We start from the raw sequence: 18,869 nt of genomic DNA, 5'->3' as shown, positions 1-18,869 counted from the left end.
GCATCCCAATTTCCAATGTTCTCTTTTTGCAATTTCATTGAATGGAATATTTTCAAACTCACTTTTTGATTAACATGTAGTGTGTGCAAATGTGCTTTACTCACTTTGACTGTGTCTGCTTTATCAAGGTAATAAGCTCAACAAAGACCTGAAGCACTACTTGAGTCTGAGGTTCCAAAAGGCTTCCCCTGACCATGAGCTGCAGAAGACCATCAGAGCCAATCTGTACCGCCATGCTGTGCCTTGTGAGTAAATTTGGTGTAATTCTGGCTTCTTAAACTGAACATCTGCACAATAATTTGTATCTCTAAAGCAGTCTTTACACATTGACCTACTTTTTTTTTCTTTTTTTCTTCGTATTTGTTTTTTTTTTAATCCATTTTCAAGCTCATGTGGTTTCATTTTGTCGAGAAAAACTCTTTTTATGGATGGTTTAATGTTGTCATCTCTGCTAATAATGAATGAAAGGAAAATTATTAACATGAATAAACAATGATTCACCATAAATTCTTCATCATATACTTTGTACTATCCTAAAGCTAGCAAACACCCTGCACTCTCCTAGGCTTCAATTGTACATCAAGCTTGGAATGAAATTTGGCTCGACATGTTTTCCGATCACGCTGTTTATGTTGCAGCATCTATTCTTAATTTGAGACGGCCACAAGGCTCCATGCTTAAAGTCTGTCAATGGCGAAGCACAGTGGAACAATCGATAATATTGTGTGACTTCTGGGTGTAAGTGTTTTTTTCTTCGGCATGACAAAATCAGCAATGTATCATCTTGACACAACATCCACTTGTTTCAGTGTTCAGATTTGGGATTAGATATGTTTTTTTTAATATGTTAGAATTTTCCCAAGTAAATTTAGGCTGATGTTTGCTTGTTCTCAATTTTTTCTGGCCCTCTAATTCTTTCTTTTTCACTCGCTCTTTCTCTTGCACTGCCATGTGACCGGTAAATCCGCCTCTTTTGCCCTGCTGGGGATTATGATGTTCTGATTTATTGAAAATAGATTTCTGCCTGATTATTATGTGGTGAACATACTGGCCCTTTACAAAGATCAAGGATGATGAAAAGGCCTTTGTGCCACACAAAGGATAGACAGTGACATTCAAATTGAACCGAAAAGGCAAACAGCACTATAAGGATCGCCTAATAAATGTGATTCTTACTGGTGTCTAAACTGCTCTTCTCTGTTTTTGTATTTCGTTAAATGAACATGTCCTCCAAAAGTTAAAGCATTATTGGCAGATTGTATCGTTTTCTTTTTTTCAATCAATTTAATCGATTAGTTGTTGCAGCCTTAATTGACACACATCATTCTGCTTGTGCCATGTGCCTACACTTGGCATTTGATCACATCGTACATATGAAAGTACTTGATTAACGTATTCGTTGTCAGCGCATTAAGTTGACACGTTCACGGCGTTTGACAGATATAGTTCATATTAGGTACTTGACTTTTTATTCCCTGTAAATTAACAGGTTATTAAAAAAATATTAGTTTGTTTAATTAAAAGAGAGTAAATTAATTTCACTTAACTGAATTGATAATGAACATGGCTGGCATCAGCTCATTTCGACTCGAACATTAATCTACAACATTAGGTACACGGTACAGTATCCTGCAATTTTATTTTGAAACTTATAATGCCCATTTTCTTTCTTTATTTACTAAGGTACTAGGTATTTTGTTTAAAAATTAAACAAAAAATACCTAAACATTTAAAAAAAATAATTTTAGAGCTGTAATAGCAATGTCATGAATGATAGAGCAATAATTTTTCTTTGGGTTTATTAAACTCAGATTGTGATCATGGTTCAATCCTACTCTTAGCCAACATTTGGCAGGCACTGAAATACATTGAGTTTTGATGCTTTGGATGTTAAATTGGAGGCTTAGAGTTTCAAATGAGGGTCATTTGTACAGTAATCCTCCAGTTACGATCGAGTTCCGTTCATACGCTACCTTCAAGTCAAAATAATGTAAAAACTTCATATATACAGTGGTCCCTCAAGACTTTGCAGTTCACATTTCATGGATTCACTGCATTGCAGGGTTTTAAAAATTATTCATGAAAAAAAAAACAGAAGAAAAAATATATTTTATATATATATATACATACATAAAATTGTTTCATTTTGAGGCTCAAGAGACATTGTTTCGCAGTAATGCAGACATGACTCAGGGGCTTTATACATACCCACGGGGACTCAGATTGACACATTGGAGCACCAATGAGCACCACTGCAGCCTCTCCTGCCGATGAGACTGCCAATAAGAGTGGCTTCATCCCGTGAGCTGATTGGCTGTGCACTTTCACAAGAAATTGAAAAGCGAAGACTCCCTTTATGGGTCAGGCGAAAACATTAGGGTCGTAAGAAGGGTTATGGTTCCAAATGGTGCTTTCAAGCTTTTCTAATGAGGGTTAACAAATACATCTGATGCATTCCTTGTGGAAGTGATATAGCTCCTTGATGGTGATGTCAACCAATCACGATCATGGAAAGCTATAAAGAGTTAGAGTGATAATTACATGTGCCTTAAAGTGCGTACAACAGGAGAAAAAAGTCTTAAATAGCATTATTATGTGAATTAGAATCATATTTTGAGACGATTCGACTATATACAACAATTTAGCAAAGCGCAGATGATGACAAATTAGTCTTTTAATCTGCCGGTTAGCCACGCCTGCTATTATAGGGCTCTAGCATCACCAACGGGTGGATGACGTCAGCAGAGTAAAGATTTCATCTGATTTAGTATGCAGCCCATTGAGGGGAAATTATTCAGAACGAGGAAAACGCGACAACGAGAGCCGCAAAATGTCATTGTTTCAGTCTCTCTACACCAATATTTTTTACAGGATATTCTTTTTATCCAAGTATTTCTCCCCACTAGCTAAATAAATGGCATGGTCATGGCAAATAACAGTCTTTTGCTAAATGGAATATGAAATTAAAAAAATGCATTTATTCAGGACGATGGCAAAATTATTTCATAATGGTCAAAACTGTCGACTTCACCTTTACTGTCACACCTCCCGAACGATATTTTATGCCACCTAAGTCGGGCTTATGTCATTTCCCTTCCCCGGCTTCGGAGAATGTAAACAAACCAAGAGGCGTGACAGCTAGCTGACATGCTAACCCGAACCGAGTGATGTTCCAAAGTCTTCGAAGCGGAAAATCACACATAACAAGCCCAAATCATTTCACATGACGACTGGGTTGTCGATTGTCTTCGCCGATCGGCAACCCATCCGGCGGCGAACAAGTTAGAGATCATCGTTCCCCTGCTGAGGGCAGAGGTCTCGTTTGCGGGGAAGCAGCTGGACAATGACCACCGGTCGACGTTGGAGGAGCGTGTAGCTGCCAAATGGTTAACACGAATATGACAAAATAATGCTTTACTACACGGCGAAGTCATAAACAGCGAGAGACTCAGTGGAGGAGGGCGGCTGCAGTTGTAATGCAGCTAACATGACAATATGTGTATGAGGAGAGCTTTTACATGCCCATCCATGATCAAACCTAAGCAGTCTATTATTTAGCGAAAGTTTTTAGTGTTTACTTCGTAATCGCTGTATTCGCGGCTATTTTTAACACAAGTTGCAATTTCTGATCGGTTGGAAAATTGGACAGAACACCGGGCACATGAAGAGAGCAATAGGCCGAGTATAGTGCTCTCCCGGCGGCGGGATGTGCGACAAGCCGCCGGTCGTTGGCTGAGGGGACAAGGAGCATGTCAGCCACAAAATGCAAGCCACCTACATATTAAAATGATCCCAGTATTTGACATAATACAAAACACGATGTTTACTCACTTCCTCGTAAGTCCCATGGTCCCACAGTAGTAGGGCTTGTTTTGACCAATATCCACCGGTGAATGGGAACCTTTTGAAACCCCAAAAAGGCTAACACGCCTCTCCCTGGTGCAGAAAAAAAATTCTGCAGTCGTTTGGCTGGCTTGATGCAAAAAATAAACGAATTAATCCGCAAAATCAGCTGAATCCTTAGTCCTTCTCATACAACAGTACGGCTGTATAGTGAAGAGGACTCCTTCTCCCGTACACGTCACAGCGCCCTCTTCCTCAAAGCAAGACCGAAGCCGGAAGTCTGTCATTTTCGTTGTGCGGGATTCAAAAAATTGAATAAATATATCGATCGCTTTTTCACACATCCAAGTGGTCCATTTCATTCAGGAGCATACAATTCCGCGTGTATTATGCTTTTCATGTCACAGGCACTTTAAAGTAATCGACAATACTTAGTATAAATGAGGAAAAAAAGTAAAAATGAAGTATAAATCGCCATGTGAAAAACGGTTGCAGGAAGTATTTAAGTATCCAAATTGGAAAATGAATGAATGAATGAATTGCGCATTTCTTAGACCTCTGTTAATGGAGAAAATGTTTAAACACAAAATATGACATACCTTACAAAAGCAGCCATTGTGTGACGAACGTGACATCAGTCACACCCTGTGCATACTGCGCACTGATACCCTGAAAACAGATAAAAAGTAGCTAGGAAAATACCTGTACCTGTTCAGTATGTCTTTCTTATTTCTCAGTCTGAGACTCTGAGGAAACCCGCTTCACATCCTGGCCCCATTTTAAACTTGTTTCTCCAATAGCTGTGCATATTACAGTGGGTAGCCAATGCATGACAAGTTGATGGGAGATTCTGAGATACTCGCATTTGATTGGCTAATATAGTACTGGCATTTTAAAATGTGTGACAACAGCTATTTTCCCTATTGACAGAAAATATTGTCCTTTATCTACAAAAAAAAAAAAAGTAATTAGACATCGAAAAAATTAAAATTCTGTGTCTTTCCACTTTTGTAACCAATATTCCTTCTAAAACACAACCACCGTTTAAACAAGAGGCCAATTTGCTCATCAATTCTTTCAAAATCCTGCCTGAGTCTCTGTGTATGTAAACAGCTTCCAAGTCAACTTTAGAGGCTTTATATATCCACAAAATTGGGGCCGTTTCCTGGAGTATATGGCCTCCGGTGTGTTTGATTTTGGAGGTTCCACTGTATTATTTATGCTGTTTATAATGCCACCGCCCATTCTTTCTTCCTGTCCCTCCCTCTCGCCCGCTCTCTTGATGACCCGCTATCTCAGCCACCTCCTGTTGATTGTCTCTCTGACTTTCTCACACATGCAAATATGTCCTGGGCATGACAAGGCGGAATAACAAAGGCAATGAAATAAAGGCCACACTTCTCAAGCCCTCACTTTCCTTTATTTCCACATTTCCCTTTTCTGCGCCCCTTCTACTGAGCACATGTGCTGCCCCTCCCCACGCGACTGCCTTCCCAATGTTTGACTCGAACAGGTGCCCTTCCCTCCAACACTGGCCGAGCTGGGGTCTTTTTTTCCCCTTCTTTTGTTACAATATTTTGTGGCATGCCTGTGAATTTGTGTTTATATTGGGGGCACGTGAGGTGGCACATCTCCGACCATTTCCCAACGATCCCTCTACTACAGCAGATGGCCATTGTTAGCATGCTGCAAATGTCACAATTGATAGCGAAGTCACTCTCTCGTGGGATTCATTTCTCGCTCACGTCTACAGCTGCCGCTTGGGGACTAGGGTTATCTCAGCGTTTATCCCACCGCTTCAGCCTATACGGAGCCAACCATTCCTCCCTCCCCCCATCTGATCGCTCCCTCCTCTCTCTCTTTCTCATTTTCTCTCTCTGTCAGTCGTCTTTTTTGACTTAAGTCATCCTGAGTGCCAGCGTTTCTGTGGCTCGGTGGTGGCTACTGCCTTCTTCTGTCACACTCGAGCTGCCACCTCCACCTCTCTTTCTTCCTGTCTTGCTCGCTCTATCTGTATATCCCTCCCCTACTCGCTGTCCTTCAATCCCTCGCTTCCTTGTTTTCCACTCCACCGCCGATCTCAGGGAAATGAATGCCGGAGCCAATTTTTTTCTGTTTGCCGTCCCTTCAAAGAAACGGATTACATCTTGAGTTGCATCCTCTCTGTATGCAGGCAAGTGGCAGCTCCTACCTCTCTTCTTCACTACGCTCGCCATCCGCCATCCATATGCCTAAGTCTGCGATGTATGCTTGGCAGAGACTGTGTTCGTTTGTGATGGATGCTGTGAATATAGGCTAAGGGAATCAGGGAAGGTGGGGTAGGAATCATGTGAGGGGAAGGGGGGCAGCCCCACTCGGAATAAGCACGTCCAACCATGGGGGACAGATGGCCAGTAGCCCTGGTGCATTTTCCTCTTTGGTTTTCAAATTTACCCTGCAGGCTTTGTAAGAGGCCCACAAGTACACAGAGCGCCTTTTCAGGAAGCTGTGTGTGAAGAACGGACGTGGTAGTGGAGAGTGGGGGGGTGCCATCGAGGCAGGTTTTTGAGAGGTTAGGAATACAAGAGGAGAGGAAAGAGAAGAAGAGCTAGCTGAGGGAGAATTGAGTATGTGTGCGTGAATGTGGAGGGGGGTACAGCAAATTCATATGTGGGGAGGTCAGGTCCAGATGCTGTCCAAACAAAAGGGCTTCTCTGGGGGAACAGCAGGGGGAAGCGTGGCACTCGCCATTGTGTGTGTCGCTGCATTGCAGGGTGCTGCCGGGGAGCCTCATGCTAATGATGGCCATTCATTCTCGCAACGGATGAGTGGCCCCAGCTTCTGTTTGTCTCCTTTTTTACGTAGACAGGCTTGATATTTTCTTCATCAGAGTAAAAATGCGTACGTCACATAAAATAAAAGTTCAACGCTCCATGGGAAAAAAAAATCTGTTTTTGCATAGTGATGATGTTGTACAGGGACAGGTGCCGACTGTGTATTTACATTGACTGTGTGTAAGGGTATTGAGTGCCGAAATTATAGCATTTTGTTGACGCAATGGCTAGCAACGTACACATACCCAAAAATCTGAGGATGTACCTTTTGGTTGTTATTGTTATAATTATTGGTTGAGATTATGCAAAAGGTGCACTGGATGATGCGGACGCTGAGCTCCCCAAGGAGAAAATCTATGGCATTTAACGGCTCTTTTCCCCAAACTTTAAAGCAATATGTTATGCTTTTAACAATGACTTAATCGACATCCCATCTTATTCATTTACCATGATGGTTATTGTGTTTTTTACTTAGAGGTATTAAGTTGCACGGTAACATCAAAAGGTGAAATTAATATTGGCGGTATGAGCAAGTGTCAGCCATAAGGAGTGCTATTAGGCCTTTTTGCCCTGTGCGACCTAAGAGGCAGCTGATGGTACCGGCTCACCAAGTAAAACAGTGCTTAATTTGAGCATAGGAAATGTTTGGTGAGACTGCTTCCAGTAGGCTTTGAATAAATTCTGGTCTACCATCCGGCATCTCAAGAGAAGAAAGCAGTGCCTCATCAAAACTGTACAAACAGTGGGGCAAATAAGTATTTAGTCAAACACAGTGTTGGGAGTAACGCCGTTATAAATAACGCCTTTACGTAACGGCGTTATTTTTTCAGTAACGGGGTAATCTAACTAATTTTTCTGCCGTTACAACGCCGTTACCGTTACTGACGATCAAAAGCGGTGCGTTACTTACTCTGAATAAATTGAAGAAACTACCAGCCGTGTCGAGTCGACTCTCTGCTCTGTTAATTTGTCATCCAAGACTTGAGGTGCGTTCAGGTTCGAGAATAGCGCACGTACTTCTGACTCCAAGCTGTTTGTCCCTGCTCATTCAATTAGACAATGCTTTCCAAAGTTTGGTAACGTTTCTGTGTTTGGTACACCTGATGGTAGCCTCGTTCCCATCTCCCACAGTCAGCCAGCAATAATTCTGCTTCCATCTTGAAGACGGCAGACGCTTTGAAGGTGACGTGAATTGTCAGGAAACGAGCCTACCTGAATGCACCCCCTCGAGAGATGCGATGGAAGTGATTGTGATTGGCTGAGGGTTAGAGTCATGTGTCGTGCTAAGCCAGTCAGAGCCGGTGATTTCACAAGTAAACCGGAACAGCGCGTGCGGCAAACACACACACGCAAAACAGATGCACAGGGTCGGGATGGCAGAGCATTCGGAAGAAAAATTGTCCTTTAAGAGGTGGAGATATAGACACTATTTCAAGTTTGTCGAAATTAAAGGAAAGAACCTGCATGTAATGTGTAATTTATGTCCCGGGGCAAAGCTTTTGTCGACATCTGTGGTAAGCAATTCAAATCTGCTGAAGCGCCTAACAAGTTAACTACCTGTCTGTTCTTCTCTATTCCACTGACTCGAATACTGCTCAGAAAATTTCAAATTCTTTGACATACAACAAGTTCTTTTTAAAGTAACGGAAATAGTTACTTTCCCTGGTAACTAGTTACTTTTACTATAGAGTAATTCAGTTACTAACTCAGTTACTTTTTGGAAGAAGCAGTGAGTAATGTAACTAATTACTTTTTTAAAGTAACGTGCCCAACACTGGTCAAACACCAATTGTGCAAGTTCTCCTACTTGAAAAGATTAGAGAGGCCTGTAATTGTCAATATGGGTAAACCTCAACCATGAGAGACAGAATGTGGGGGAAAAAAACAGAAAATCTCATTGTTTGATTTAAAAAAAAAAAAAAAAAACAATTTCCTAATTAGAGTGGAAAATAAGTATTTGGTCACCTATGAACAAGCAAGATTTCTGGCTGTCAAAGAGGTCTAACTTCTTCTAACGAGGTCTAACAAGGCTCCACTCATCACCTGTATTAATGGACCCTGTTTTAACTCATTATCGGTATAAAAGACACCTGTCCACAATCTCAGTCAGTCACACTCCAAACTCCACTATGGCCAAGAACAAAGAGCTGTTGAAGGACACCAGAGACAAAATTGTAGACCTGCACCAGGCTGGGAAGACTGAATCTGCAATAGGTAAAACACTTGGTGTAAAGAAATCAACTGTGGGAGCAATTATTAGAAAATGGAAGACATACAAGACCACTGATAATCTCCCTCGAGCTGGGGCTCCATGCAAGATCTCACCTCGTGGCATCAAAATGATAACAAGAACGGTGAGCAAAACTCCCAGAACCACACGGGGGGACCTAGTGGATGACCTACAGAGAGCTGGGACCACAGTAACAAAGGTTACTATCAGTAACACAATGCGCCACCAGGGACTCAAATCCTGCACTGCCAGACGTGTCCCCCTGCTGAAGAAAGTACACGTCCAGGCCCGTCTGCAGTTCGCTAGAGAGCATTTGGATGATCCAGAAGAGGACTGGGAGAATGTGTCATGGTCAGATGAAACTAAAATAGAACTTTTTGGTAGAAACACCGGTTCTCGTGTTTGGAGGAGAAAGAATACTGAATTGCATCCGAAGAACACCATACCCACTGTGAAGCATGGGGGTGGAAACATCATGCTTTGCGGCGGTTTTTCTGCAAAGGGACCAGGACGACTGATCTGTGTAAAGGAAAGCATGAATGGGGCAATGTATCGAGAGATTTTGAGTAAAAATCTCCTTCTATCAGCAGTTGCATTGAAGATGAGTAGTGGCTGGGTCTTTCAGCATGGCAATGATCCCAAACACATAGCCAGGGCAACAGAGGAGTGGCTTCGTAAGAAGCATTTCAAGGTCCTGGAGTGGCCTAGCCAGTCTCCAGATCTCAACCCCATAGAAAATCTGTGGAGGGAGTTGAAAGTCCGTGTTGCCCAACGACAGCCCCCAAACATCACTGCTCTAGAGGAGATCTGCATGGAGGAATGGGCCAAAATACCCGCAACAGTGTGCGAAAAGCTTGTGAAGAGTTACAGAAAATGTTTGGCCTCCGTTATTGCCAACAAAGGGTACGTAACAAAATATTGAGATGAACTTTTGGTATTGACCAAATACTTATTTTCCACCATGATTTGCAAATGAATTCTTTAAAAATCAAACAATGTGATTTTCTTTTTTTTTTTTTTTTTCACATTCTGTCTCTCATGGTTGAGGTTTACCCATGTTGACAATCACAGGCCTCGCTAATATTTTCATGTGGGAGAACTTGCACAATTAGTGGTTGACTAAATACTTATTTGCCCCACTGTAATTGAGATGGGGCATTGCTGACCTTGACTCAGGATTGTGAGTTAGTTTACTGAATACTTCGAAGACTTCCTTCACTCCTTTCCCATGAGGAAGCAGGGTCTGGGGACTCTGAGGCGGGCTTCCCTATCACTGGGTGTGAAGTCAATTAAGTGGCAGGGCCCCAGGGTTTGATGAGATCTTCCCAGTGTTTCTAAAAGCTTTGGCTGTTGCAAGATTTTATTGTTTGATACATCTCCGCAAAATTGCCTGGAAATAACAGAAACTGAATTTGATTTGGCAGACCGGGGTGGTGATCTACCTTTTAAGGAAGGGGGGACAGGAGGATGTGTACCAACTAAGATAAAGACAAGACCCAGCCTTCCTGGTAAGGTTTATTCAGGGGTACTGGAAAGGAGTGTCGGGAAGTGAAATCTCAGATTTAGGAGGAGAACTGTTGTTTTCGTCCCGGCTGTGGACCAGCTCTAAACCCATGCTGGCGTCCTTGAGGGTGCAAGTGAGTTCGCCAAACCATTCTACATGTGTTTTGTGGACTTGGTGAAGGCATTCAACTGTGTCCCATGGGGAACCCTGAGGGTGGTGCCCTAGAAGTAAGGGATACCAGACCCCCAAATATGGTGTATCTGTAACTGGATGACTGGTGTTAGAGTTTGGTACGCATTTCCGCCAACCCATCACTGGAAGCTGCAAAGGCTGCCCTTTGTCACCAATTCTGTTCATAACCTTTATGGACAAAATGTCTAAGCATAGCCAAGGCTTTGAGGAAGTGTCATTTGGCAGCTTCAGAATCTCCCCTGCAGATGATATGGTTCTATATGTTTCATCAAGCCGTGATCTTCAACTCGCAGCTGAGTGTGAGGCAGTTGGAATTAGAATCACCACCTCCAAAACTGAGACCATTGTCCTCAGTCAGAAAAGATGGAATGCTTTCGCCAGGCAAGAGATGAAAACACTTTCCCATGTGATGGAGTTCACGTATCATGGGGTCTTGTTTCCAAGAGGGGGAGGAACGGAGTGAAAGTACAAAAGATGGATGGATGGATGAGCAAGTGTATTTTATTTGATGTAACAACGTTTAGAAGCAGCTCTCATTTTAGTGTATCGTACTTTGCTGACTATAAGGCACAGTAGATTATAAGGATAGCATGAATGAATACATTTTTATTTTCATACATAGGCACACCTGGTTATTGGCCAAATTAGTATGTTGCTGGAGTTCTTTATATTTGATCATTGTAAATATTTTTTACTCATTATTTGTTTTATTTATGGGTTCGATGAAAGTGTCCTGAGTACTGTACTGGAGCAGTATGATACAGTTTGGCTCCAACAAAATGGGTTAAAGGTCATTAAGCACAACCAGAAACCAGAATTCATACATACAGTTGTGGTCAAACGTTTACATACACTTGTGAAGAACATAATGTCATGGCTCTCTTGAGTTTCCAGTTATTTCTACAACTCTGATTTTTCTCTGATAGAGTGATTGGAACAGATACTTCTTTGTCACAAAAAACATTCATGAAGTTTGGTTCTTTTATGACTTTATTATGGGTTAACAGAAAAAGTGATCAAATCTGCTGGGTCAAAAATATACATACAGCAACACGAATTAGCAATTTCTTGTGAGTGATTATTGACTTGAACAATCATTGACTTGAACAAGTCAGGAAAGTCACTTGGAGCCATTTCAAATCAGCTGCAGGTCCCAAAAGCAACAGTGCAAACAATTGTTTGTAAGTATAAAGTGCATGGCACTGTTTTGTCACTGCCACGATCATGAAGAAAACGCAATCTATCACCTGCTGCTGAGAGAAAATTGGTCAGGAGGGTGAAGATTCAACTAAGAATTAGAAGCTGCTGGAACACAGGTGTCAGTGTCCACAGTCAAGCGTGTTTTGCATCTCCATGGACTGAGAGGCTGCCGTGCAAGAAGGAAGCCCTTGCTCCAAAAGCGGCACCTTAAGGCTCGACTGAAGTTTGCTGCTGATCACATGGACAAAAATAAGACCTTCTGGAGGAAAGTTCTGTGGTCAGACGAAACAAAAATCGAGCTGTTTGGCCACAATGCCCAGCAATATGTTTGGAGGAGAAAAGGCGAGGCCTTTAACCACAAGTACACCATGCCTACCGTCAAGCACGGTGGTGGTAGTATTATGCTGTGGGGCTGTTTTGCTGCCAATGGAGCTGGTGCTTTACAGAGAGTAAATGGGATAATGAAGAAGGAGGATTACCTTCAAATTCTTCAAGATAACCTAACGTCATCAGCCCGAAGATTGGGTTTTGGGCGCAGTTCGGTGTTCCAACAGGACAATGACCCCAAACACACATCAAAAGTGGTAATGGAATGGCTAAATCAGGCTAGAATTAAGGTTTTCGAATGGCCTTCCCAAAGTCCTGACTTAAACCCCATTGAGAACTTGTGGACAATGCTGAAGAAACAAGTCCATGTCAGAAAGCCATCAAATTTAACTGAACTGCACCAATTCTGTCAAGAGGAGTGGTCAAAGATCCAACCAGAAGCTTGCCAGAAGCTTGTGGATGGCTACCAAAAGCGCCTAATTGAAGTGAAAATGGCCAAGGGACATCTTACCAAATATTAGCGCTGCTGTATATTTTTGACCCAGCAGATTTGATTACTTTTTTCTGTTCACCCATAATAAAGTCATATAAGAACCAAACTTCTTGAATGTTTTTTTGTGACAAAGAAGTATCTGTTCCAATCACTCTATCAGAGAAAAATCAGAGTTGTAGAAATAACTGGAAACTCAAGAGAGCCATGACATTATGTTCTTCACAAGTGTATGTAAACTTTTGATCACAACTGTAAGGGTCACTGTCAATTTTAGTTTTTTAGTATTTCCGAAAAATACATTAGTCAACCCCTACTGCAAACTCAGATTGTAGGAATATGGTCAATCACCAGTCAATGTGGCAGGTCAATTAAGTCAGTTTACAGTGATCCATTACAGATGGATGAGCCAATACTGGTTTGGATCCAAACTCAGTACAACACATTCACAATGTTTTTCCAAGTACAAGGGAGTGTAAAGAACACTGATTGACTAATGCATTTTTGTCAAAGGATTCGGAAAACCTTTTTATTTATTTATTTATCCTGTATAAAGTTGCCCACAAGGAATTCCATGGTATTTACATGGACCGCTTTAGCTACTGTGTCTAATCAGTTTGTGTTGAAACTGTGTGATGATCCCAACAATGTTTTCTGTCACATGTTTACATAGTGAACACAGTTACTTCAGACCTTTTTCGTTGTTGAAAATCATGTGGGAATTTTTTTTCTTAGAATATGCAGCCTAGTTTTAACCTTCATGTGTGTGCTACTCGAAGCTTTTTTTACTTGCACTAGTGAATTAATGAAAATATATTTTAATAGGGACCTACAGTATATTTACTAGTATTGCACCAATGCCATTTTTTTGGCCCTGATACCGATACCTGGCTGTGCAGTATCGGCCGATACCGATACCATTCCGTTTATATATATACACGTGTATTTTTTTTGTCAAAGATCTACATACTTGGATGTGAAATCATTGCTATCATGGCTTTGTCAGGCTACTGCTTACCTTTGCGAAACAGGAAAAAGACTAATACAAAGTGAATCCAGTACAACTTTTTATTGCATACCTGGTATGGGTGACAATAGTTGAATAAACCTTTGGCTCTCAAAGGCCAAAATAGTGCTAAATTTGTGAAATTAAAACCTGTATAATACTAGCCCAACGGTAAGAAAGCAAAAATGCATTGCTAATAATAAACTGAACATGAACATAAGAAACCTTTTTAAACCCCATAAAGGCCAAACAGTGCAACTTTCATGAAATTAGAAGGGGATAATGATAATAATAATTGACCACAGCATCCTGTCTATTAGCCTACCTCTTTGTGCACCAGCAGCAAATAACTCAACTCTATAGCAATGCACAAATGCAAACAGTACACACACACACACACAGCTTAGCCACTTAGCTTAGCTTACTTTGCTTACTTCTACAGCACATTTGAAACAGGTCTGAAATTACTGTGTCATTTCTTTCAGTAAAAGACAAAGTAAAGTACCTTTGACTTCGGGATGCTCCAGTTTAGCAGCAATAGCTTGGCCGGTGTGTGTCATCCCTTGAATTCATTCACATGAAGTACTACGCTTTCCAGTCGGCTGTCAAGCTAAGCAAGGAAAGTTGGGAGACTTGACTGTTCCAGACGTCGGTTGAAAATCTTATGGCCCTTGCCTTCTCCAGCTTTTCTAAAACATGTTTTGTTACTTTATTTTCTAGTGTAGGATAGTCGTCTCCTTAATTCATTTGCGACTTGGGATCTTATACTTAAGTACTACGTCAGCCATAAAAAGCAGGATTCCCATGCTTTCAAAGAAGGCAAGGGGCAGGTTACAGACAACAGTCATTTTGGTGATTTTTTTCAGACATTTCTGTCTTGCTGCTTCACTTTCTGTCCCACTGCCCAGAGTTGTTGCTGTGGACATCACTAGCCATTGTACTTTGCGCTGAAATATTCCGAAACCGCCGACATTTTCTCCTCCTACTCCTAGTTTGTTTTTTATCCATATGAAAAAGCTGCCCCGGCATTGGTTAAGAGCAAATATTGGCCTGCTCTCATTGGTCTGGAGCAGGTCAATAGCGATAGTTGGTTGGCATGCAATGTAGTGGGGAGAAAATGTCAGGAGAAAAAAGGCTGCAAAAAGGCGGTAAATGGTATCGGCTCCCTGTTTGTTGGTACTTGCCGATACCACCATTTCGGGCCGGATCGGCACCCCCTACTGATACTGCTATCGGTATCAGTGCATCAGTAATATTTACCATGATGTTAAGTGATGTCATTCTTTTTTTTTGTTTGTTTAACAATTCAATTAATTTATTAGTGTGCAAATTAGCTAAACTTCAAGCGGCCTTTGCAAAACAATAACAATTATTCATTCATATATATAGTAATGAAAAATGCCCCAAACTTGCATTGGCATGTATTGGTATCAAATTATGTAGATGACCAACTGGGTTGGAACTGTTGATAAAGAAGGACTATAATTAGCTCAGATGTTTCTGTAGCTCTACTCTTTATATAAATTGAGCACCAATTGACCAAGCAGGATCTTAAAGCTGTCTGATGCTAGTCTGCTTTTGGACAACTGAGCCTTTAGCTATGCAGTTCTTAATGTATTGCTTGGGTATCAGATCGGGACTCTATATTGGCAAATACTCAAACTCAAGAGAAAATTTTTTTATTTGAAAGATCCACTTAAAATCGATTCAATGACCAGAGCTTAGACAAGTTAAAAATACAGAGTGACTGAAGATTAGCAGTACAGAAAATGAATAACGCAATTTCTGCAAGACACTGGAAATCACTCACATCCGTAATTATTAAGATTGGTACTGTAGACAATAGAGGTGTTAAAATAAACCGATTTGAATCAGTTATCGGACTATCATGTGTGAGATCCTACTTATTATTTTCCTGACCCGGTGGCTTATACCTGCCACAGTTGTGCCACTTGGCATGTGAAGTCTCATGAGACTTCGGTGTTGACCTTTTTTATCTGTAAGAGTAGTGACTTCACCTGTGTGGCTGGAGAGCATGAGCGAGCTACACCGTTCCTTACCTAAAATCGACAGTTTGGAAATCATTTGGGTTTCTTAAAGGCATGGAATGCTATACAAAAGCCTGACCTTTTGAAAGTTTGCACAGTGACCATCTAATACAGTGTAAGTGTGATGAAACTTAACAATCACCTAGCGAGATTGAATGGTGGGACAGATGCACTTGTCCAGGAGGCAAACGTGGCGAGCATAACCTGCAAAGCAAGATTGGTAGGACAAAATACAGTTTTTCCAAACACAATTCAGCCATAATTCAGGCAATAAAGGGCATCTATCGCTCGGTTAATTTCAAAGGACTTAGGACCATATAGCTTAGTTGAAAGTGGAAGCATTTGGAACATGATAATGAAACTCAAGTCATGGTATAAGTTACCTTCCAGAAAGCATTTTGTCCAAAAGTGTGTCCATGGAATGAATAATATTGGGGGTATGTAACACGTGCTGTTGCGGGTATGTAACATGTGCTTCTGCGCTAAGCCAACACAACTTATTAATCGGACATAGCAAAGTGAAGTGCACGCTACCGAGCTATTTGCTTGCGTCAACACAATTCCCAGTTTTGGTACTGTAATTTCAGTAAAAAAAGCATTTTAGACTGAAACCGAAAATTTTATACACATTTCGGCTAAAAATTTTCCACCACCGAATCTTCAGTGCATCTTTAGTTTTAACGTCTAGTGGTTTTTACTTACTTTTGGTCAGGTTAGTCTGAGAGTGGTGAGACCATGCAAATTAGAAAGATGCCATCTTTATTCCCTAAGGGCATCACTTGGTTTTTGAGGTCATGTTGCCAGGGAAGCGATTCAACTCTATACGTATAGACATGTACTACTCCAATATTTCTTGTCGTCTAAAACTCAGTTTTTTCACTGCCTGTCCTCGAACTGCCTGTCCTCGAAGCAAGTCATAGGACTATTCGCTCCCAAGATAGCAACGACTGGACATCGTAGTGATTTTTGCCTTTGCTTTGTTTCTCCCTACTAGCATGTTGATAATTGGCTAATTTCCAATCTGCATAATGTCACTGTACCCTCCCCTCCTATGCAGAATAGCCAATCCTATACCTAATCCTTGTCCTGCTGCCCTCCACACTCCTCTTTAGCCCGCCTTTCACCCCGGAGAGGTTTTCTCACACGAACAGGCTGTTTATCAGGACAGCCCATGTGTTAGGTAATGTCAAGAGTCTATATTTATGACTAAGATAGCGGGAGAAGGGAAAGGGAAGAAGAGTGAGGCAGAGAAGAGGAGCGACAAGTGAAGGAAGAGGGAGGCTGTGGGCGGGTGTATGCAAGATAGAGGGTGTGTGGGGCTTCAGCTATTGGCCACAAAAAGGAGCTGGAGTGTGAATAGCTCACATTGGCTTAGCCTCTAAGCTGGGCCGGACTTCTAATTTGCTCTGTTTGAGGAAAAAACACGGCAGCTGCCTGCCACCCGGCTGGCCGAGTAAACTGGAAGATCTAGCACTTGCTCACAGTTAACCACATGAGCGACAGAGGGCTCGGATGGAACAAGGAGAGCACAGTCACACTTGGATTTATCCCGTTGATTATATCTGTGGAATATTGTGCAGAGAGGGACTCAACAGACGCGAAAGTGCCAAGGTAGTTGTTTTACATTTACTTTACTTCTGAGAGATATCCAGGCTGCTAGGAAGATGATTGGAAGGTGTGGAGGTTGGCACTGGGCAGGGAATAGACATAAAAAAGAGGGTCAGGTACATGCATGTGTTGAATGATTGAGATGATCAATGATATTGTTTATTTATAGCAGAACAACGTATATCATACTGCACATATGCAAGTGTATGACTCTGACATGTGCTTTAAACACTGATCTGTTGACACAATTGCTTCTTGGAGAGAATGATTCATCATCCCTGCCTCATGCTCCATCGCTTCTTTTTTTTTTACATGCCTTTCATTTTCACTCTCCATCTTTATAACCTCCTCAACTTTTCGCTGAGAGCAAAGTCGAATTTTGATTCATTGAGGTGAATGGAAACAAAAATCTTAAGATCTTTTGTAGTTTCATGAGATTTCCAGTAAACGGGGCTTTCGACTACTTGTGCTTGCCCACTATTCAATTTCAGCCCCCTCACTCATTCCTCTCCCCCATACTGAAAGGGGAGAGTCAGGGAGGGATTGGGTCGGGGGGAACAGCAGGAGAATAGCAGCCAGGACTCAGCTGCGAGGAGTGTTATGGCGCGAGCTGAAAGAATGGCCTGTTGTGTTGGGCAGCAGCAGTATTGTGTGTCTAGCCTTTCTCTCTCCTCATCCTCCTGTTAACTTTAATGGGCAACTCCATCATTCCTTTCTTCTAAAAATCCCCGGCTCTACCTTTTAAAACCAAACAACTGTTTGCGAATGAATTGTAATTCATCTTTGCTCTATAGAACATTAGAAAAGAGAAACAATTAGAGACCAAATTTAAATAAGCTAAGGAAAGCTATGGCGTACTAGTGTGAGGTACCTTGGTGATCCAAGAAAACTGGGGATTTTTTGATTTGAAATATGTAGTAAGCTTTCCGACATGATTTTAACAGCCACACTAGCTCCAAAATCACATTTATGAAGGTACCAGGCCGCTTTTGGAGTTCAATATTGTGAAGGCCCCTTAGAACACACGTGTCAAACCGATTCCAGAAAGGGCCTAGTGAGTGCAGGTTTGCTTTCCAACTAGTGAAGAGGACACCTTTTTACCAGTTAGATCTTTTACATGTGTAATCGGTTAAACTTTGTCAGGTGCTGCTTGTTTCAGCAGGAATTTCATTGGTTAAACTCTCTGCGCGTTATCGGTTGGAACAAAATCCAGCACCCACTAGGCCCTTTCTGGAATCGGTTTGACACCTGTGCCTTAGTACATCAACTGAAGCTCATTGGTTAAGTGTACCCGTTTATCTTCTTCCTCGTTATTTTTTCTGGGCCAGCAATCCTTTTAGTTTGAGATTTGTTGAACGTAGTCACACTAAGGGTGGCCTTACACAACACGATTTTCAGGGCCTTGAGTTCTAACTTCTGAATTGTGCTTGTCAGACTACAGAAGAATCATCCCTGATTCACGTGCTAGATATTTAGACATGCTTCTACTGCAGCAGTTGTCTTCAACCCGGCCCTCAAAGGCCTGCTGTGGTTTGTGGTTTTTGGTCCTGCCGATCCAGCACAGATAGTTGAACCAATGAGGTTTCTGCTGAAACACGCAGCACCTGA

The 18,869-nt window shown here is 41.7% G+C and overlaps 1 protein-coding gene across 11 annotated transcripts in view; it reads left to right on the top strand.

Moving 5' to 3' along the window:
* LOC130906756 (membrane-associated guanylate kinase, WW and PDZ domain-containing protein 1-like) overlaps nucleotides 1-18,869 on the top strand; it is a 183,678-nt gene that overhangs the window by 49,861 nt on the left and 114,948 nt on the right. For 10 of the 11 annotated variants that reach the window (XM_057821414.1, XM_057821404.1, XM_057821396.1 and 7 more), the window contains exon 2: nucleotides 129-245. In XM_057821414.1, the coding sequence (XP_057677397.1) occupies nucleotides 129-245 (117 nt within the window). Of the gene's footprint in view, nucleotides 1-128; nucleotides 246-12,805; nucleotides 17,265-18,869 lie in introns of those variants that run through there. The other variant, XM_057821420.1, reaches the window with a different exon arrangement.

Source organism: Corythoichthys intestinalis, chromosome 2, assembly GCF_030265065.1.
Source record: "Corythoichthys intestinalis isolate RoL2023-P3 chromosome 2, ASM3026506v1, whole genome shotgun sequence".
In the NCBI taxonomy this organism is placed as follows: Eukaryota; Metazoa; Chordata; class Actinopteri; order Syngnathiformes; family Syngnathidae; genus Corythoichthys; species Corythoichthys intestinalis.
This window is presented reverse-complemented; position numbering and strand designations above follow the sequence as displayed.